At 58.1% G+C, this 21,013-nt stretch overlaps 2 protein-coding genes across 3 annotated transcripts in view; one reads left to right on the forward strand and one right to left on the reverse strand.

The window, feature by feature from the left end:
- Window positions 1–20,523, forward strand: HSPA12B (heat shock protein family A (Hsp70) member 12B). Its single transcript, XM_074540690.1, has 13 exons — window positions 1–337; window positions 3,092–3,149; window positions 6,016–6,116; window positions 9,958–10,082; window positions 10,734–10,920; window positions 11,199–11,303; window positions 11,784–11,900; window positions 13,670–13,841; window positions 15,247–15,333; window positions 15,653–15,757; window positions 16,670–16,928; window positions 17,104–17,207; window positions 18,273–20,523. Exons 2-13 carry the CDS (start codon window positions 3,107–3,109, stop codon window positions 18,911–18,913), a joined length of 2,046 nt encoding a protein of 681 aa, XP_074396791.1. The 5' UTR covers window positions 1–337; window positions 3,092–3,106; the 3' UTR covers window positions 18,914–20,523.
- ADISSP (adipose secreted signaling protein) overlaps window positions 18,593–21,013 on the reverse strand; it is a 12,225-nt gene continuing 9,804 nt past the window's right edge. For both annotated transcript variants that reach the window (XM_074540691.1, XM_074540692.1), the window contains exon 6: window positions 18,593–20,909. In XM_074540691.1, the coding sequence (XP_074396792.1) occupies window positions 20,809–20,909 (101 nt within the window). In that variant the 3' untranslated portion in view covers window positions 18,593–20,808. The remainder of the gene's footprint in view (window positions 20,910–21,013) is intronic.

Consider the following 21,013-nt stretch of genomic DNA (forward strand, 5'->3'; position numbering starts at 1 on the left):
CCCCGCTCGGTGGCCGTGGCCGGGCGGGGAGCGGAGGTTCCGCTGCCGGCGGGACTGGGGCTGGCCCTGCCTCCTCCTCCTCCTCCTCCTCCCGCCGCTCCCGCTCCCACATCTGCAGCTGGAATTGCAATTTGAGGCGCTGCCTGGGCCGGGACAGGGAGTGGGAGGAAGCCGGAGCGCGGGGGGCTGCGCGGGGCCCCGGCGGGGACAGAGCCGCGGGCAGGACGGGGACAGAGACACAGGGACAGAGCCGCGGGGACAGAGCCACCACCAACCCGGGGGACACGGCCCGGGTGACAAAGAGGGGGGTCCCCAACCTGTGTCCCCCCCCACAGAGGTGAGTGGTCAGCGGGGGTGGCGGAAACCGGCATGGGGATTTGGGGACAGCCCTGTCCCCTGGCCGAGGTGAGGGTGGCACCACCCTGGGGTCGCTGCCCTGTTTGGGGACACCCGGGGGGTGCCAGGACTCCGCGGCCTCTTCCCAGTGGGAATAGGGGGGTGTGAGCATGAGGGAGAGGGGGGAGGGACGCTCGGACACTGTCCCCGTGTGTCCTGTCCTGGGGAACACTGATGTGACCATTGGGGACGCCGCTGGGACCATTTGGGACACTGCTGTGACCATTTGGAACACCACAAAGTGCCAGCACCATGCAGGGGACACCCCCGGGTGGCTCCTGTGTCCCAGCCATGGCCGAGGGGACAGGGAAGGGCTCCAGGGAACCCCAACAACTTCTCGGGAAGATTTGGGGTGTCCCCAATCCTACAGCCATGCTCACAGCGGGGATGTGGGGACAAACAGCTCCTTCTGTCCCAGCACAGCTGGATGGGAGCCCCACAGCTGCCCTGAGCCTCCCTGGTGTTCCGTGGGGTCACCACGAGTTTGTGGGATCACCCCAAGCTTGTGGGGACACCCCGAGCTTGTGGGGACACGCTGAGTTTGTGGGGACATCCCGTGTTTGTGGGGACACGCTGAGTTTGTGGGGACACCCCGAGTTGTGGGGTCACCCTGCGTTTGCGGGGTCATTCTGAGTTTGTGGGGTCACACCAAGCTTTGGGGACATCCCGAGTTTTAGGGTCACCCCAAGTTTTGGGGACACCCCGAGCTGTGGGGTCACGCTGAGTTTGTGGAGACACCCCGACTTGTGGGGACAACCCGAGTTTTGGGGACACCCCGAGCTGTGGGGTCACCCTGCGTTTGTGGGGTCACTATGCCAGCCAAGCCGGTGTCCCCGCGCCCCTCTCGGCCGTGCCGCAGCCCCGGTGTCGCTCCCGGCTGCTCCACCCTGATCCCGTCCCAAACTTTGTTTCCTTTCCCCGTTTCCGTGAGCCCCCGCGGAGGCGGAAATGGTGGAAAATCCTCAAAATCCGGAGGGAGCCCGGGAGGCACCGGGATCTGCCCCGGGAGGGTCCCCCAGGGCCGGGGCCTTGGTCGCGTGTCCCCTGGGTGACAACAGCGCGGTCACTGGGGAGACTCGGCGGCCTGAGGCCACCCACCCTCCTGGCCTGGGAGGGGAATGGCACCCTGGGGACAAAGGTGGCCGTTGTCACCCCCTGCCACCCTGGACAAGGAGGATTTTGGCCACTCGGGGGCTGAGGGTCAGCACAGACCCCACAGTGACCCCCTATGGCCATGAAGGGACAGGGGACAAAGCCACGGAGCCACCAAGGGCTGGCGTGTCCCTCTAGGGGAGCTGAAACAGTGGGTTTGGGGACATTGGGGACATCCCTGCTCATCCAAAACCACAACCAGAGCTTCAGGCAGCTGGAAAAGGACACAAATCCCAGAGTTGGGGGTGATTTCCTGCAGGAAAACCTCCTGGAAAGCCCCATTTTGGTAGAAAAGTCCCATTTTGGTGGAAAAGCTCCATTTTGGTGGAAAAGGACCCCTGGACCACCCCCAGGACTCCCCATGTGACACCCCAGGGCCACCAGCACGGCCTTCCCTGCCCACAGTTCCAGGGTGGCCTGAGCTGGATTCCCATTCCAGGGAAAACCTCCCCACCTGCCATTGGTATCCTGAGGGATTTTTGGGGAAAGGGGAGGCCGTGGGGCCATTGGTGATTTTTGGGGAGAGGGGAGGCTGTGCGGCCATGGGGATTTTTTGGGAAGAGAGGAGGCTGTGGGGCTGTAGGGACTTTTTGAGAAGAGGGGAGGCTGTGGGACCATGGGGATTTTTTGGGAAGGGCCATGGGGCCATGGAGATTTTTTGGGAAGACGGGAGGCTGTGGGGCCATGGGGATTTTTTTTGGGAACAGGGGAGGCTGTGGAGCTGTTGGGATTTTTTGGGAACAGGGGAGGTGTAGTATTGCGTGTTTTATATAGGTTTTTTTTATATAGCAAGACTGCAGGGAGGCCGTGGGGATTTTTTGGGAAGAGGGGAGGCTGTGGGGCTGTGGGGATTTTTTTGGGAAGAGAGGAGTCTGTGGGGCCGGCAGCTCGTGGGTGGGTTTGGCTGGGGGTGAGGCCTCTCCCGATGAGCTCAGCCCTATCCCAAAGCTCTGGATTTGTGGGATGAGAGCGGCCGGTGCGGGCTGGGGGATTTGGGGGTGGTGGGAGGTTGTGACCTCGGGAAGGCAGCCAGGAGCTGGGGTGTTATCCCTGGAAGAAAATTTGGAGCTGGTCCAGGCTGGGTTAGAATCCCTGGGAAGAGCCAGGATCCCTTTGGACACTGAGCTTCCATCAGGAAATAAATTGGGATTTTTCCTAAATGATCCCTCCCCAAAAAAAGGGTAAAAATGTGCAGGAACAGCAATTTCCACCCTGCACATCTGTATCCTGAACATCTGTCTGACCTGCCCGGTGACAGGAACTCGGGTCCCTGTCCCCACAGTGGCTGTGACAGCTGGGGACGCCCTGGACGGTGACAATCGTGTGTGCCCCAAACTGGGACAGCCACACCCCATGGGGAGCTGGGATTTGGGGTCCCCTCCTGCCAACCCTACAGATCCCAGCCTCGTCCCTGCTGTGGTTTTTGGGGGGTAGAGACATTGAGGGGACACCGAGGGGACATTGAGGGGGCACTGAGTGGACACTGTGGCCACCCCACGCGCTGAGGGCACCCAGGGATGGATTTTGTCCCTTCCTTTTCCAGGTGGGCAGCGAGGCCATGGCGATGCTCCTGGAGCCTGGGATGCAGAGCCTGCGGATGGGTAAGGATGTCCCCAGGGGGTGGCACTGGCTGAGATGTCCCCTGACCCCACCAGATGATCACTCCATGTCTGGGTCCCTTGCTGTCCCCTCTCTGTCCCCTCCACAGATCCTGTGCCAGGGAACCAGAACCAGCTGTGGGAGGAAACCTGATCCCACCATCCCAAAACTCATCCCGCCATCCCAAACCTGAGCCCTCCATCCCAAACCTGAGCCCTCCATCCCAAACCTGATCCCACCATCACAAACCCGATCCTTCCATCCCAAACCTCATCCTGCTGTCCCAAATTTCATGACTCCATCCCAAACCTCATCCCACCATCCCAAACCCGATCCCACCATCCCAAACCTGATCCCACCATCCCAAACCTGATCTCACCATCCCAAACCTGATCCCACCATCCCAAACCTGATCTCACCATCCCGAACCTGATCCCACCATCACAAACCTCATCCTGCCATCCCAAACCTCATCCTTCCAATCTCAAACCTGACCCTGCCATCCCAAACCTGGTCCCGCTGTCCCAAACCTGATCCCACCATCCCAAACCTGAGTCCTCCATCCCAAACCTGAGCCCTCCATCCCAAACCTGATCCTTCCATTCCAAACCCGATCCCACCACCCCAAAACTGAGCCCACCATCCCAAACCTCATCCTACCATCCCAAATCCAGAAATGCTGAGGCCACAGCAGGAATTCTCCCCCCCCCGCCCCCCCGACCCCGATCCTTCTCCTCAGGAATGAGGTTTCATGTCCGAGGCTCTCCAGAGCCCCCAGGGTGTCACCGTCCCCCCCAGCTCTGTCACACGCAGAGGCGGCACAGGGACCGTTCCCATTTGTCTGGGATCAAATATTTATGGGACAGACATGGATACAGGGAAAGGCACTTAGGGAGTGGGTGTAGGGGACAGCAGACGTGTCACCAGCACAACCCAGCGTGGGGACACGGCCATCGCTGTCCCCAGCTCTGGGAGGGGGCTGACACAAAGTCGAGATCAAACCCATCCCAATCCCAGACACAAAGTTGGGATCAGAGCAATCCCAATCCCAACCCCGCAGCTGCTGCTCTTGGGGGATCCCAGAACATTCCTTGGGGCTCCTGAGCTTCCCGGGGGTGTCCCCGTGGCTGTCCCAGGGCAAACTGGTGGCACCAGGAGCCGCAGTGGGTTTGTCCAGTCTCCAGCGAAGGGGAGATGGAGTTTTGCTCTTCCCGAAGGATCCTCTGCTGTTCCCAAATCCCTCAAACAACAGAATTTCCTCTGTTCCCAAATCCTTCCAACCACGGAGACTCCTCTTTTTCCAAATCCCTCCAGAGCCCGGCTGGAGGTGGGCGCTGCTCATCCCCACTCCCATGGCCCCGATCCCAGCAGGATCCCAGCAGGATCCCAGCAGGATCGGCAATCCCACAGTGCAGGTTTTAGGGCCGACGGTGCCTTCACCTCACCGGTGTCACCGCCCGGACCCCACACCGCATTCCCAACACTTTCCCCCATCCCACTCCCTCGGGAAAGCCGCTCCGCCAGCTCCCCCAGCTCCTTCCAGCTGGGGCCGCTCCAGCGGCTCTGTCGTGGGCGGTGATTAATTAAGGCCGGCTGCTAATTGGAGCCAGGTGCCCGGGGCAGCGCGGGCGGGACAGCCCCGTGTCCCCGGGACTCTGGGGCTCACTCCATCCCGGTTTTGGGATTATCGGGGTTCCCCGGGGCTGGAATTCTGCTGCTGGAGGGGACAGGGACGGGTGGTGGCTTCAGGAGGAGGGAAAATTTGCTTTACCCATGATCCCCACCCCCAGATTTTGGGATTACCACGGGCTCACGCAGGAGCTTCCAGGGTGTCCAGGAAACCGGGATGTTCTGGAGCATGGCCGAGGGTCTGAGCTGGATCCACCCTCCCTCGCTGGTTCTCCATGGATTTGAAACACAGACATTTCCTTTCTTCCTTTCCAAGTTTTCCCCCATTCCCACTGAATCCAAACCTTCCAGCTGCTGGGCTGGAGCAGCTTCCCCTGGATTATCCCATTGGACACATCCCTGGAATTGTCCAAGGCTGAGCTGGATCTAAATGGGATAATGGAAAGTGTCCCTGCCCATGTATGGGGTGGCACTGGATCGGATTTAGGGACCTTCCCAACTCCAACCATCCTACAATTCCATGAATTTATGAACTCCACATCTGGAGACCCCACAGTGACTCTGTCCCCTCCACCATCACATCCACCCCAGATTGTCTCCATCGGGATGTCCTGGGTGGTCTCTCCTTGAGGGGACAATTTGGGAAGGGCTGGGATCCCTTCCCATGCAGATCCATTTCCAGCAGGATGTCCCAGGTGGTCTCTCCCTGGGGAATAGTCTTTGGGAAGGGCTGGATCCTTTCCCACCTGGATCTGTCTCCATCAGGATGTCCCAGGTGGTCTCTCCTTTGGGAATGGTCTTAGGGAAGGGCTGGGATCCCTTCCCACCTGGATCCATCTCCATCGGGATGTCCTGGGTGGTCTCTCCCTGGGGAAGAGTCTTTGGGAAGGGTTGGAATCCCTTCTCCCCCGTATCCATCTCCATCGGGATGTCCTGGGTGGTCTCTCCTTGAGGGGACAATTTGGGAAGGGCTGGGATCCCTTCCCATGCAGATCCATTTCCAGCAGGATGTCCCAGGTGGTCTCTCCCTGGGGAATAGTCTTTGGGAAGGGCTGGATCCTTTCCCACCTGGATCTGTCTCCATCAGGATGTCCTGGGTGGTCTCTCCCTGGGGAAGAGTCTTTGGGAAGGGTTGGAATCCCTTCTCCCCCATATCCATCTCCATCGGGATGTCCCAGGTGGTATCTCCCTGGGGAAGGGTCTTTGGGGTCCCCCAGACTCTCCCGTCCGTGTCCCCAGGTGCCAACGGCGAGCGGTGCCCGACGCCATCCCCGCCCGGCTCCCCGGGGACGCCCCACGACAGCTGCAGCATCGCCCCGCTGACGCCCTCCCAGTCACCGGTGAGTGCCACACCAGCATGGCTACAGAGGGGAACATATGTGGCCCGAAGTTTAGAGTCCGGCTAGCTGAGGGCGAAAGGCCGACGCCCCTCTGCAATTCCTGGCCAGCGCTCTTCGGCGTCTGATGGCCTCGGGCTGTACTGGCTGCGGACTGGCTCACACCGCTGGTATAGGGGAGGAACGGAGCTGACCATTTCCCGGGGGTTAAACATCGGTTTATTAAAGGTGATGCCGGATCCAAACACCGGGAAACCAACCGGGAAAAAGTTTTTTTCATAGGGGGTGAAAACAGGATTATAAAGGAGGGGGGTGGGTACAGGCGGAGTCAATCGGGAAAGGTGAGGGGATGAACTTCACAGAACTGACACTCCATGGAGACCAATAATCAAAAGGTAAAGGAGGTGTCCTGGGACCCCAGCCAACCACCATCTCCAGAGAGGAGAAGGTTCTCGAAACCTGGGAGGAGGAAGGGAGTGATTGACTGGACAGGGAGGAAACAACTTTCACTTATAAGGGAAACCAGGGGAGGAGCAATTACATATCGGCAACTATGAATAGTGGTTACTATAGCAACTTAGCTGACAGGCTAGCACTGGCGGGAAAAACTGGGGGAACGAAACCATTTTACACATAATAGGGGAGAACAATACATAAACTGGGGGAATAACACAAGAAACTTAACAACACACTACCACACATGGCCACTGTGGGGTCCCAGTAAGGCAGCTTTGGGGTTCCCAGTATGGCCATTATGGGGTTCCCAGGAAGGTCATTATGGGGTTCCCAGTAAGGCCATTGTGGGACTCCCAGTAAGGTAGCTTTGGGGTCCCAGTATGGCCATTGTGGGGTCTCAGTAAGGCCATTATGGGGTTCCCAGTAAGGCAGGTTTGAGGTCCCAGTATGGCCATAATGGGGTCCCCAGTAAGGCAGTTTTGGGCTCCCAGTATGGCAGATTTGGAGTCCCAGTATGGCCATTGTGGGGCTCCCAGTAATGCCATTATGGGGTTCCCAGTAAGGTCATTATGGGGTTTCCAGTAAGGCCATTGTGGGGCTCCCAGTAAGGCAGCTTTGGGGTCCCAGTATGGCCATTGTGGGGCTCCCAGTAATGCCATTATGGGGCTCCCAGTAAGGCAGTTTTGGGGTCCTAGTAATGCCATTATGGGGTTCCCAGTAAGGTCATTATGGGGTTTCCAGTAAGGCCATTGTGGGGCTCCCAGTAAGGCAGCTTTGGGGTCCCAGTAAGGCCATTATGGGGTTCCCAGTAAAGTCATTATGGGATTCCCAGTATGGCCATTTTGGAGTCCCCAATAAGACCATTATGGGGCTCCCAGTAGGGCAGCTTTGGGGTCCCAGTATGGCCATTGTGGGGCTCCCAGTAAGGCCATTATGGGGTTTCCAGTAAGGCAGGTTTGAGGTCCCAGTATGGCCATAATGGGGTCCCCAGTAAGGCAGTTTTGGGCTCCCAGTATGGCAGATTTGGGGTCCCAGTATGGCCACTGTGGGGCTCCCAGTAATGCCATTATGGGGTTCCCAGTAAGGTCATTATGGGGTTTCCAGTAAGGCCATTGTGGGGCTCCCAGTAAGGCAGTTTTGGGGTCCCAGTAATGCCATTATGGGGTTCCCAGTAAGGCCATTATGGGGTTCCCAGTATGGCCATTATGGGGCTCCCAGTAAGGTCATTATGGGGTTCCTAGTAAGGCCATTATGGGGTTCCCAGTATGGCCATTTTGGGGTCCCCAATAAGACCATTATGGGGCTCCCAGTAGGGCAGCTTTGGGGTCCCAGTATGGCCATTATGGGGCTCCCAGTAATGCCATTATGGGGTTCCCAGTAAGGTCATTATGGGGTTTCCAGTAAGGCCATTGTGGGGCTCCCAGTAAGGCAGCTTTGGGGTCCCAGTATGGCCATTGTGGGGCTCCCAGTAATGCCATTATGGGGCTCCCAGTAAGGCCATTATGGGGCTCCCAGTAAGGCAGTTTTGGGGTCCTAGTAATGCCATTATGGGGTTCCCAGTAAGGTCATTATGGGGTTCCCAGTATGGCCATTATGGGGTTCCCAGTATGGCCATAATGGGGTCCCCAGTAAGGCAGTTTTGGGCTCCCAGTATGGCAGATTTGGGGTCCCAGTAAGGCCATTATGGGGTTCCCAGTAAGGCAGTTTTGGGTTCCCATTATGGCTGTTACGGGGCTCCCAGTAAGGTTATTATGGCGTTCCCAGTAAGGCAGATTTGGGATCCCAGTATGACCATTATGGCGTTCCCAGTAAGGTCATTATGGGGTTCCTAGTAAGGCCATTATGGGGTTCCCAGTATGGCCATTTTGGGGTCCCCAATAAGACCATTATGGGGTTCCCAGTAAGGCAGTTGTGGGGTCCCAGTAAGGCCATTATGGGGTTCCCGGTAAGGTTGTTATGTAGTCACTGTATGGCCACTGTGGGGCCCCCAGTAAGGCCACAGTGGGGTCCCCAGTGAGGCCATTTTGGGGTCCCCAATAAGATCATCATGGTGTTTCCAGTAAGGCAGTTTTGAGGTCTCAGTATGGCCATTATAGGGGTCCCAGTATGGCCACTGTGGGTTTCCCAGTAAGGTCATTGTGGGCTCCCAATAAGGTCACAGAGGGGTCCTCAATAAAACAATTATGGTGGTCCCAGTAAGGCAGTTGTGGGGTCCCAGTAAGCCCATTGGGGTCTGTCTCCCTGTCCTTTCCCCCTCTGGTCCTTCCCCATTTCCTGCTCTCCCTCCCCTCCCAGTCCAGCCTCCATCCCCCTCAGTCCCACAGGATGGGTCAGTCTATCCCCAGGACCTCTATCCGTGGGATATTCAGGATGGAGGGGTTTTCCAGCTCTGGAGTGACCCACCAGGAAAAATTTAACCCCACAAAACTCCTGCCCTCCTCTGGGGCCACCGGGTGTGGGAGGCCGCGTTCCGGAGCCAGATCCTCCCTGGAGCTCCTTGTCCCTGCACATTCCTGCTCCAGCTGCATCTTCCCTGCTGATCCCAGCATTTTTCCTGGCCAGCTCGTGTCCTCCCTTATCAAATCTGGGGACATTACAAGTTAACGAAGCTTTCAGCTTCCCGTGGTAACCTGGGGACAGGGCTTTGTCACATCCTTATGGCTTCTTCAGCACAGGGACAGCCCTGGAGGGAAGGGACACGGAATGGGGAAAGGAAAAGGGTGGGAGCAGCAGTGGGAGCAGTCCCTTGGACTGAAACTAGACACAAGGAAGGTTTTTGGGAATCTTGGCTCCAATTTCAGGGTCCAAGTGAGGGGGGCTCAGCACAATAAAAACAGGAGCCCCCAACCACCCTGGCTGCTCCCATGGGCATCCATCCCTCTCCAGGGCTGTCTGAACCCCTGTATCCCATGGGAACAGGGTCTTTGGGAACAGTTGCAACCACCCCATGGAATATGGGAGACACTTTTCTGAATGAGTGAAGATGTATAAGAAGAATCACCCATTAAGAAATCACCAAACTGGGTGAAAATCCATGAAAAGTCCTGAAAATTCAGGAAAAATCCTGAAAATCCTGGAAAAAGAAACCAGTTCCTGGGGTCTTCACCACTTTTCTGGGATCTCCCAGTCAAAATTGAGTGCTTGATCCCATTCCTTACCTTCCTTACCGCCTGTGGAATATGGGAGACGCTTTTCCCAATGAGTTGAAGATGTGTACGAAGAAGAACCCATCAGGGAATCACCAATCTGCGTGAAAAATCCAGGAAAAATCCTGAAAATCCTGGGGAAATCCTGAAAATCCAGGGAAAATGAACCAGTTCCTGGGGTCTTTATCACTTTTCTGGGATCCCCCAGTCCAAAGGGCTTGATCCCATTCCTTGCCTTCCAGCGGAGTGAGGCGCGTTCCCAGCAGGCGCCGTCCTTCTCCGTGGTGGTGGCCATCGACTTCGGCACCACCTCCAGCGGTTACGCCTTCAGCTTCACCAGCGACCCCGAGGCCATCCACATGATGAGGTGAGCACCTGCCAGAGGCCCTGGAGCTGGGAAAGGACTTTCATGGCCCCAAAACTGTCACAGGCTGGGTTAGTGGGAGATGGTTCCTGGCAGCAGTGGGTGGAAGGTGTGAAGTGAGGATGCTCCAAGGGATGGAGTCCTTCTTCTCTGGAGCCAGGCTGGGAGAGTTGGGAATGTTCACCTGGAGGAGGGAAAATTCCAGGGAATCCTCAGAGTCCCTGCAGGGGCTCCAGGAGAGCTGCAGAGGGACTGGGGACAAGGCCTGCAGGGACAGGAGCCAGGGAATGGCTCCCACTGGGAAAGGGGAGATTGGGCTGGGATCTTGGCAAGGAATTGCTGGCTGGGCTGGAATTCCCAGATTTGCTGTGGCTGCCCCTGGATCCCTGGCAGTGCCCAAGGCCAGTCTGGACATTGGGGCTTGGATCCACCTGAGATAGTGGAAAGGATTCCTGCCATGGAAGTCGGTGGCGCTCAGTGGTCTTCAAAGTCCCTCCCAACCCAAACCAGTCTGGAATTCCATGAAATTCCTCGGAGGATGGAGAGAGATCACCCCTCCTCCTTTAAGGTCCTTCACACCATGCCCACAGAAACAAACTAAACCTGACAGGACCCATTCCCTGGAATTTCACCTCCTCCGGCTCCTCTTTGCAGGAAATGGGAAGGGGGGGACCCGGGCGTGGCCAACCAGAAGACCCCCACCAGCCTCCTGCTGACCCCGGAGGGGACATTCCACAGCTTCGGCTACACCGCCCGCGATTACTACCACGACCTGGACCCCGAGGAGGCCCGCGAGTGGTTCTACTTCGAGAAGTTCAAGATGAAGATCCACAGCACCAGCGTGAGTCCCTGCTCCCATCCTGATGTTCCCGGTGTTCCCGGGGGCATCCTGGCCAGGCTGGGAATTGAAATGTTGGGAAAAAACCCCATTTTAGCCCATTTTAGGGGGTGAATTTGGGGTTCTCCCATCCGAGCTGCTCCAGGGTGGGTGGATGTGGCTGCACAAAGCTTCAGGTTCCTGAGCTCCAGCTGGGGCGCAGAAGGATGAGCAAATTCCCGAGGTTTGGTGACGGATCCACCTCCCAGCCCCTGATGGGATCCATCTGCTGTTCCCGGCAGGATCTGACCATGAAAACCGAGCTGGAAGCTGTCAACGGGAAGAAGATGCCGGCGCTGGAGGTGTTCGCCCACGCGCTGCGCTTCTTCAAGCAGCACGCCGTGCAGGTGGGGCCACCTCCATCCCTCCTCCTCCTCCTTCCCAAATGGAATCCTCTCTGTCCTCTCCATGCCTTCCATGGGAGAGTGGGGAGGCCCTGGAATGGAATTCCCAGATTTGCTGTGGCTGCCCTGTCCCTGGAAGTGTCCAAGGCCAGGTTGGACAATGGGGCTTGGAGTGACCTGGGATAGTGGGAGGTGTCCCTGGATGGGATTTAAGGTCCCTCCCAATCCAACCCATTCCGTGAATCACCAGGACCCCCCAGGTGTCACCTCCTGCCAGGGGCACCCGAGCTGGGAAAGGACTTTCATGGCCCCAAAATGGTCAGAGGTTGGCTTGGTGGGAGATGGTTCCTGGCAGCAGCGGGAGGAATGTGTGGGGTGAGGATATTCCAAGGGATGGAGCGGAGGCAGGCTGGGAGAGCTGGGAATGTTCCTCTGGAGAAGGGAAAAATCCCCAGGTGTCACCTCCTGCTTGTCCCCTGGCAGGAGCTGAAGGACCAGTGCCCGTCCCTGCCCGAGAGCGACGCCATCCGCTGGGTGCTCACCGTGCCGGCCATCTGGAAGCAGCCGGCCAAGCAGTTCATGCGGGAAGCAGCCTACAAGGTGGGGGACACTGGAGGGTGACCACGTGGTGACCCTCACGGGGATTGTGGTGTCCAGGGTATCCCCTTCTCCCCTCTGAATTCCCATTGCCAGAGGGTAGCATTAGGTGAGATATTGGGAGGGAATTCCTGGTTGGGAGGTGGGGAGGGGCTGGGATAGAATTCCCAGAGAAGCTGTGGCTGCCCCTGGATCCCTGGAAGCGTCCAAGGCCAGGTTGGATGAATTTGGATCCACCTGGGATAGTGGGAGCTTTCCCTGCCCATGGATAAGGTGGGAGTAGGATAGGATTTAAGGTTCTTTCCACCCAAACCCAAGGGATTTAAGGTCCTTCCAACCCAAAAGTTGTTGGGTGAGAGGGTGGGTAATTTTCCAGGTAGGTGGTTAAGAGGATTATTGGGTGGTTTGTTGAATTTTTCAGTGGTTGGTGGTTGGTTTGGTGCTCGGGGTCATTGCTTGAGCAGTTGTCTGTTTGAGTGGTTAGGTTGTTGGTCGATGTCTCAGTTCAGCAGTTGGCTGGTTGAGTGGTTGGGTGGGTTGTTGGTTTGGAGGTTGGTTGGGTGGCTGCTTGAGCAGTTTGGCCACTGGTTGGGGGATTGGTTTGGTGGCTGGGCCATTGGTTGAGCTGTTGGTTGGTGGGTTGAGTGCTTGGTTTGGTGCTCAGGACATTGGTTGGTTCATTGACTGACTGGGTCACTGGTCGAGCGGTTAGATGATTGAGCAGGTGGTTGGTTGGGTGGTCAGGTCGTTGGTTGGGTGTGGGTCAATGGTCAGGTGGTCAGGTCAGCGGTCAGGTGGTTGGTTTGGTGATCAGTTCTTTGGTTGTGTGGTTGGTTGGACAGTTGGTTGGGTGGTGAGGTCATCAGTTGGTTCGGTGACTGGTTAGGTGGTTGGTTTAGTGGTCAAATCATTTGTTGTGTGGTTGGTTGTGTGGTGATGTTGTTGGTTGGTTAGGTGGTTGGTTGGATGGTTGTTGGTTGGGTGGTTGTTTTGGGAGTGAAGTCATTGGTTGGTTGGTTGGATGGTTGGTTTGGTGGTTAGTTCATTGGTTGTGTGGTTGTTTGGATGGTTAGTTGGGTGGTGAGGTTGTTGGTTGGTTGGGTGGTTGGTTGGATGGTTGTTGGTTGGCTGGTTGGATGGTTGGCTGTTTTGGGGGTGAAGTCATTGGTTGGTTGGTTGGTTGGCTGGATGGTTGGTTTGGTGGTTAGTTCATTGGTTGTGTGGTTGGTTGGATGGTTAGTTGGGTGGTGAGGTTGTTGGTTGGTTGGGTGGTTGGTTGGATGGTTGTTGGTTGGCTGGTTGGATGGTTGGCTGTTTTGGGGGTGAAGTCATTGGTTGGTTGGTTGGATGGTTGGTTTGTTGGTTAGTTCATTGGTTGTGTGGTTGTTTGGACGGTTAGTTGGGTGGTGAGGTTGTTGGTTGGTTGGGTGGTTGGTTGCATGGTTGGTTTGGTGGTCAGGTCATTGGTTGGTTTGTGTTTGGTTAGATGGTTGGTTGGGTGGCCAGGTTGTTGGTTGGTTGTGTGGTTGGTTGTGTTGGGTGGATTTATGGCAGGCTGTGTGGTCAGTGATCAGCTGCATGCTTGGATTGTTGGCTGAGATGCTGGGTCACAGGTTGGGTGGTTGATTGGTCAGTTGAGATTTTGGGTGAATATTCAGATATTGGCGAGTATTGGGTCCTCCCTCATCTCACAATTCCAGATCCCTGTGACAACCAAGGGCATGGGGACACACCTGGAAACCCCCAGTCCCTGTCACCGCGTGTCCCCACAGGCCGGGCTGGTGTCCCCAGAGACGCCGGAGCAGCTGCTGATCGCACTGGAGCCTGAGGCTGCCTCCATTTACTGCCGGAAGCTGCGGCTGCACCAACTGATCGAGCTGAGCTGCCGCCCCCCGGCCAACGGTGCCGAGACCCCACACCCCATCGACTCCAGCTTCCGGCAGGGTGAGGGGCCATGGGAGTGGGACTGGGATAGCGCAGGGGCTGGAGGAGCAGGGAATAGGCTCGGGATAGGGCAGGGGGGCTGGTGGAGCAGGGAGTGGGGTTGGGATAGGGCTGGGGTCTGGAGGAGCAGGGAATGAATGGGGTTGGGATAGGGCAGGGGTTGGAGGAGCAGGGAATGGGATCCGGCCCTGCATGCCAGGTCTAGAAGGTCCATCAGCTGCCATGGCTGGGGAAGTCCCCAGAAACCCCATTCCAGAGAGTCCCCATCCCCAGACATCTCCCCCCATTGCCAGAAACCCCATTCCCAGAGAATCCTCTGTCCCCAGAGACCCCCTGTTCCCAGAGACCCCTTGTCCTCAAAGACTTCCCATCCTCATAGCCCCATTCCCAGAGGCCACATTCCAGAGACCCTTCATTCCCAGAGACCCCATACCCAGAAATCTCCAGTCCCCAGAGACCCCATTCCCAGAAACCTCATTCCCAGACACCCCCATACCCAGAAACCCCATTCTCAGCCCCCCCACCCCATTCCCAGAGATCCCATTCCCCCCTTCCCAAATCCAGGGCATTTTTCCCTGCTTTCCCATGAGCCTCCAAGCTGTGTCCCCCTCCTGCCCCCTTGGCCACCACCTCATGGCCCTGGACCACCTCCAGGGATGGTCCCCCCATGGATGGGATCCTGGGCTTTACTGGGACAGCCCCAGTTTTCCCAGCTGGGATCAAGCCCTGGAACTGGGATGCACTGGTGGCAATCCCACATGGAGATTTGGGTGATTTATGGGGGTTTATGGGCTTGCTCGCACTGACCCCAAGGATGAGGAATTATCCCTGTGCCAAAAATATCCCAGGACAAAGCCACCTTTCCCAACTCATCCCAGCCCTTCCGGGTGCCTTTGATGTCCCTGGGATGGGGGGAACAGAGGAAACCCCACCCGGGCTGTGGGATCGGGGCCGGAGGTGGCATCGCCCAGGGTGGGCACGGGGTAATGCCCTGGGATCCGCCGGGATCCGCTGGGATCCTTTGGGATCGCAGCAGGGAAAGCTGGATCAGCCCATCCATGGTGGAGCTGGGTCATATTGGGGTCCTGGCTGGAGGGGAGCGGCCACCAGTGTTCCCAGTACAGACCCCACAGTGGGAATGGGGTGGATCCCATGGAAGTGGGGGTGATCCCATGGATATGGGGTGGATCCCATGGAAGTGGAGTGAATCCCATGGATATGGGGTGGATCCCATGGAAGTGGAGTGAATCCCATGGATATGGGGGGATCCCATGAAAGTGGGGTTGATCCCATGGAAGTGGGGTGGATCTCATGGGTATGGGGTGGATCCCATGGACATGGGGTGGATCCCATGGATGTAAGGGGGATCCTGACCCCGCTGCTGACCCCTGGCTCTGTCCCCCAGCCCGGGAGCAGCTCCGGCGATCCCGCCACAGCCGCACCTTCCTGGTGGAGTCGGGAGTGGGCGAGCTCTGGTCGGAGATGCAGGCAGGTACGAGGGGGGGACACGGGTGGGGGTGTCCCCAGATCCCAAGGTCCCCCTGGATGTCCCCTTGGTAACAGAGCCACCCTCAAGCACCCAAGGGTGCTCTTGCCGTGGGAGTGACACGGTTGGGGTCTGTCCCTTGACTGCACAGAAGGGGCGGGGTCTCCCTGCCACCATCCCATCCCTTCATCTCTCCGCCCGCCCCAATTCCCGATATTTTGGTTAAAGTTTCATTTTCCCCGGGAAAACGCAGCCCCGTGTCCCCGCGGGTGGGTGTGGCGGGGTCACTCAGGACGGCCACCCTGTCGCTGTCCCCCCCCCGCAGGTGACAGGTACATCGTGGCCGATTGTGGCGGGGGGACTGTGGATCTGACCGTGCATCAGATCGAGAAGCCGCAGGGGACGCTGAAGGAGCTCTACAAAGCCTCGGGTGGGATGAAGATCCTTATTCAGACTTTTTTTCCCTGTTCCGGGATCCTCCCGGGACACCAAATCGAGGCTGGGACCCCAAATCTGGGATAAGACCCCAAACCCGGGCTGGGACCCCAAATCCGGGCTGGGACCTCAAACCCCATGAAAGGGTCGTAGATGGGGCTGTGGCGCCACCTGGTGGCCATGGAGGGAAGTGCAGGGGGATCCGGGAGGGGACAGAGAAGGGGACAGAGGGAAGGGGACACGAACCGGGCGGACAAGGAGGGACAGGGCTGGGTTAGGGGGACAAGGTGGGGCGGAGAGGATGGGGAGGGTGAGTGAGGGGGACAGAGGGACAAGGGAATGGGGTGGAGGGGACAGGGGTGTGGGGGGGGGACATGGGGACATGGATGTCACAAGGACATCGGGATGGGGCATGTGGGGACATGGTGGTAGGGGTGCCACGGGGATGTGTGGGGACCTCAGGATGTGGGGAAGTGGGACATGAGGGTTTGGGGGACATGGAGATGGGGGTGCCATAGGGACATGGGGATGGGGGACATGGGGGAGACAAGGACGCGGGGAAGAAAGACATGGGGACATGGGAATGTGGGAGGGGGACACGGGGACATGGGGGATATGGAAGACATGGGGACATGGAGGATATGAGGGATGCAGTGATGGGGGACATGAGAACATCAGGATGACACGGGGACATGGGGATGGGGGACACAAGGGTGCGGGTGTCATAGAGACATGGGGATGGCAGACATGGGGACCACAGGGACATGGGGATGGGGGGCATAGGGACATGGGAATGTAGGGGACATAGGGACATGGAGATGTGGGAGAATGTGGTGACGGGGGACATGGCTGCCATGGGGACACAGCAACAACAGGGCCACCTCCTGACCTCACTGTTGTCCCTCAGGAGGTCCCTATGGGGCCGTGGGCGTGGACCTGGCCTTCGAGAAGCTCCTGTGCCACATCTTTGGGGAGGATTTCATCGCCACCTTCAAGGCCAAGCGTCCGGCGGCCTGGGTGGACCTGACCATCGCCTTCGAGGCGCGGAAGCGCGCGGCCGCCCCGAGCCGCTCCAGCCCCCTCAACATCTCCCTGCCCTTCTCCTTCATCGACTTCTACCGCAAACACCGCGGCCACAACGTGGAGACCGCGCTCCGCAAGAGCAAGTGAGGGGTGGCGCGAGTTGGGGACGTCTCGGGAACGTGGGGACACGGTGGGAGTGACACTGGGGTGGGAGAGGGCAAGAGAGGGAGGAAAGGCGGGATAGGGTGGGAGGGGAGAGGACAGGGAAGGACCAGATGGGAGTTCCTGGTCACCCCCCGGTCCCCTGTCTGTCCCCAGTGTGAACCTGGTGAAGTGGTCGTCCCAGGGGATGCTACGGATGTCCCCCGAGGCCATGAACGAGCTGTTCCAGCCGACCATCACCCACATCATCCAGCACATCGGTGGGGCCCGGGGACACCCCATCCCTGGGGAACCCCTGTCCCTGTGCCACCCCCTGTCCATCCATGGGGAACCTGTCCCTGTGCCACCCCCTGTCCATCCCGGGAGAACCCCTGTCCCTGTGCCACCCCCTGTCCATCCCTGTGGAACCCCTGTCCCTTTGTCACCCCCTGTCCATCCCTGGGGAACCCCTGTCCCTGTGCCATCCCCTGTCCATCCCTGGGGAACCCCTGTCCCTGTGTCACTCCCTGTCCATCCCTGGGGAACCCCTGTCCCTGTGCCATCCCCTGTCCCTGGGGTCACTCCCCATACCTGGGACCTGCCCTGTTAGTGGAAGACCCCCATTCCTGGGATCATTCCCATCATTCCTGGGAGCTCCTTCATCCTTGGAATCATTCCTGTCCCGGGGACCATCCCTGTCCCTATGAGCCCCCCCATCCTTGGGACCATCCCATGCCTGAGAGATCCCCCACATCCCTGGGACAATCCTACATCCTGGGATCCTCTTTGTCCCTGTGGCCCTGCTTCTCTCCCTGGGACCCTCCTGTGCCTGGGACTCCCCTTCATCCCTGGGACCTTCCCTGTCCCTGGAACCCATCTTGTCCCTGGAACCAGCCCTGTCTCTGCAATCCACTCCATCCCTAGAACTCACCTTGTCCCTGGGATCCCCTATTCCTGGAACCCTACTTGTCACTGAAAACCCCCATTGTCCCTGGAAACCTTTCACCCCTGGAACCCCATTGTCCCTGGAATCCCTCTTGTCCCTGGAAACCTTTTATCCCTAAAACCCCCCTTGTCCCTGGAACCCCCTTGTTCCTGGAACCCCCATTATCCCTGGAATCACCCTTGTCCCTGGAAACCTTTTATCCCCAAAACTCCTCCTGTCCCTGGAACCCCCATTATCCCTGGAATCCCCCTTGTCCCTGGCACCCTCCCTGTGTCCATCCCTAGAACTTCTCCCATTCCTGAACTCCCCTCATCCCTGTCCCCCATCACCCTCACCCCTTCCCCACACCCCTTCTCCCCCATCCCAACCCCAAACCTCCCCTTTTATCCCCCCCCTCCAGACGCCCTCCTGAAGAAACCCGAGGTCCACGGCATCAAGTTCCTGTTCCTGGTGGGCGGCTTCGCCGAGTCGGCCATGCTGCAGCGGGCGGTGCAGGCCGCCTTCGGCCACTGCTGCCGCGTCATCGTCCCGCAGGACGTGGGGCTCACCATCCTCAAGGGGGCCGTGCTCTTCGGCCTGGACCCCGGCGTGGTGCGGGTGCGCCGCTCCCCGCTCACCTATGGCGTGGGCGTCCTCAACAAGTTCGTGGAGGGCAAGCACCCGCGCGAGAAGCTGCTGGTCAAGGAGGGCAAGAACTGGTGCACCGACATCTTCGAGAAGTTCGTCACCGTGGACCAGTCGGTGGCCTTGGGAGAGGTGGTCCAGCGGAGCTACTGCCCGGCCCGGCCCGGCCAGCGCCGGACCATCATCAACATCTACTGCTGTGACAGGGATGACGTGGTGTACATCACCGACCCCGGCGTCAGGAAGTGCGGCACCATCAGCCTGGAGCTGGGGGACGCAGGGGACGAGGGCCCAGCGCGGGGCCGGCGTGAGATCCGCACCAGCATGCAGTTTGGGGACACCGAGATCAAGGTGACCGCGCTGGACACGCGCACGGCACGCAGCGTGAGGGCCACCATCGACTTCCTGTCCAACTGAGGGGTTCAGGGATGTGTCACCATCGACTTCCTGTCCAACTGGGACTACCCAGGATGTGCCACCATCGACTTCCTGTCCAACTGAGGGGCCCTGGGATGTGCCACCATCAACTTCCTGTTCAATTGAGGGGACCCTGGGACATGCCACCATCGATTTCCTGTCCAACTGAGGGTCCCTGGGACATGCCACTATTAACTTTGTGTCCAACTGGGACTACCCAGGATGTGCCACCACTGACTTCTTGTCAAATTGAGGGGCTCCTGCGACATACCAGCATCAGCTTCCCATCCAACTGGGACTACCCAGGATGTGCCACCATCAACTTTCCATCCAATTGAGGGGCTCCCGAGATGTGCCACTATTGATTTCCTGTCCAATTGAGGGGCCCTGACATTGCGGGGACACCCCTGTAATCTGCCACCATTGGCTGCCTGTCCATCTGAGACCCTCTTGGAGATGCCACCATGGACTTCATGGTCCCTCCAGCTGAGGGACCCTGTGATTGTGGGGACACCCCTGGAAGATTCCACCATCAACTTCCTGTCCAACTGAGAGTCCTTGTCATTGTGGGGACAATCCCAGGACCTGCCACCATGAACTTCATCTCCAACTGAGAGTCTCTGTCATTGTGGGGACACTCCTGGGAGATGCCACCACTGTCCAAATTAGACCTCCTTGGAGATGCCACCAACTGACATTGGGACCACCACTATGTGGACCACTGGGAGATGCCACCACTGACTTCATCTTCAGCTGAGGCGATCCTGGGACCTGCCACCACTGAATCCTGTCCAACTGAGAGTCCCTGTCATTGTGGGGACAGTCCCAGGAGCTCCCACCATCAACTTCCTGTCCAACTCAGAGGCCTTGGGAGATGCCACCATCAACTTCATCTCCAGTCGAGACTTCACCAGCATCATGAGGACTTCTAGGACCTGCCACCATTAACTTCCTGTCCAACTGAGACCTTCCTGGAGATGCCACCATGGACATCTGTTCCAACTGAAACCTTCCTGGAGATGCCACCATGGACTTCTTGTCCAATTGAGACCTTCTTGGAGATGCCACCACTGATTTCCACCCCAGCTGAGATCTCCTGTCACTGTGGTGACCATGCCAGGACCTGGCACCATTGACTCCCTCCCAGACTGAGACCCCCCCCATTATCCTGGGGACCCCAATCCCTGTCCGCCACCCTCTCCCAGCCCCCCTTTAACTGGAATTGGCCTCACGACCCCTCCCCATCCCCCATCCAGGACTGTTTGGGATTGTCCACCCGGGGGTGTCCCCTGTCCATCTGGGCAGGGTCATGGAGGGGATTTGGGCAGCCAGCCCCATTCCCAGTGGGATTTTCCTCCTTCCCGAGGTGGGATTTTGTACTTTAACCCCTCCCCTAGGCATGTAAAATATCTTTATATTTATATACATATATATATATATATATATATTTGTAGGCACATAAAACCTCCTGAAACTGCTCCTGGTCCTTGTACCATGAGGAAAAAAAATGGGAAAACAGAGAAAAATAACAGGAAAAAAATCTGAGAAAAACAAACAAAAAAAAAAAACCACCCAAAAAAGAGGCGCTGGCAGCAACACAAGGACATGGCGGGGGACACGGCAGGGGGACACGGCCCCAACCCCGAAGCCACCGGGGACCCCCCGCTCCCGCCCCACATTCCACAGGCAAAATTCTTCCCCCACCTCAGAAAAGAGGGAAAAATTCCCACCCCAAGAGGCACAATTCCCCCAAAACCCCCAACGTGGGGGTGCGGGGTGAGGGCGAAGCAGCGGCAGCAGCAACGAGCGGGGTCCCCCCCTCTGCCCGCTTTGGGGACCTTGCTGTGCTCTGGGGACTTTGGGGACTTTGGGGTGCCCTGGGGTGGGCTTTGGGGTCAGTCGAAGCCGTGCCACTCGCTCTGCTCTGAGTCGTACTCCAGCTCGGCTCCCATGCAGCGCACCCCGTCCAGGAGCATCGGCGTCCCGTGGTGACGGTCTGGGGACAGCAGGGGACACGGCTTGGGAACAGCTCTTTTTGGGGGGTGGGGGGTGGGAATGTCCCTTTTTTAAGGGGTTTGGGGGTGGTTTTATGCTCCCAAT

The sequence above is a fragment of the Zonotrichia albicollis genome, chromosome 5 (genome assembly GCF_047830755.1).
Source record: "Zonotrichia albicollis isolate bZonAlb1 chromosome 5, bZonAlb1.hap1, whole genome shotgun sequence".
NCBI lineage: Eukaryota > Metazoa > Chordata > Aves > Passeriformes > Passerellidae > Zonotrichia > Zonotrichia albicollis.

Bases quoted from the DNA above. Each gene is read 5' to 3' on its own strand.
- HSPA12B (XM_074540690.1), top strand. From the start codon at position 3,107: ATGGCGATGCTCCTGGAGCCTGGGATGCAGAGCCTGCGGATGG. The intron at 10,921-11,198 runs GTGAGTCCCTGC...TGTTCCCGGCAG, and splicing joins TGAAGATCCACAGCACCAGC to GATCTGACCATGAAAACCGA. The intron at 11,304-11,783 runs GTGGGGCCACCT...GTCCCCTGGCAG, and splicing joins TCAAGCAGCACGCCGTGCAG to GAGCTGAAGGACCAGTGCCC.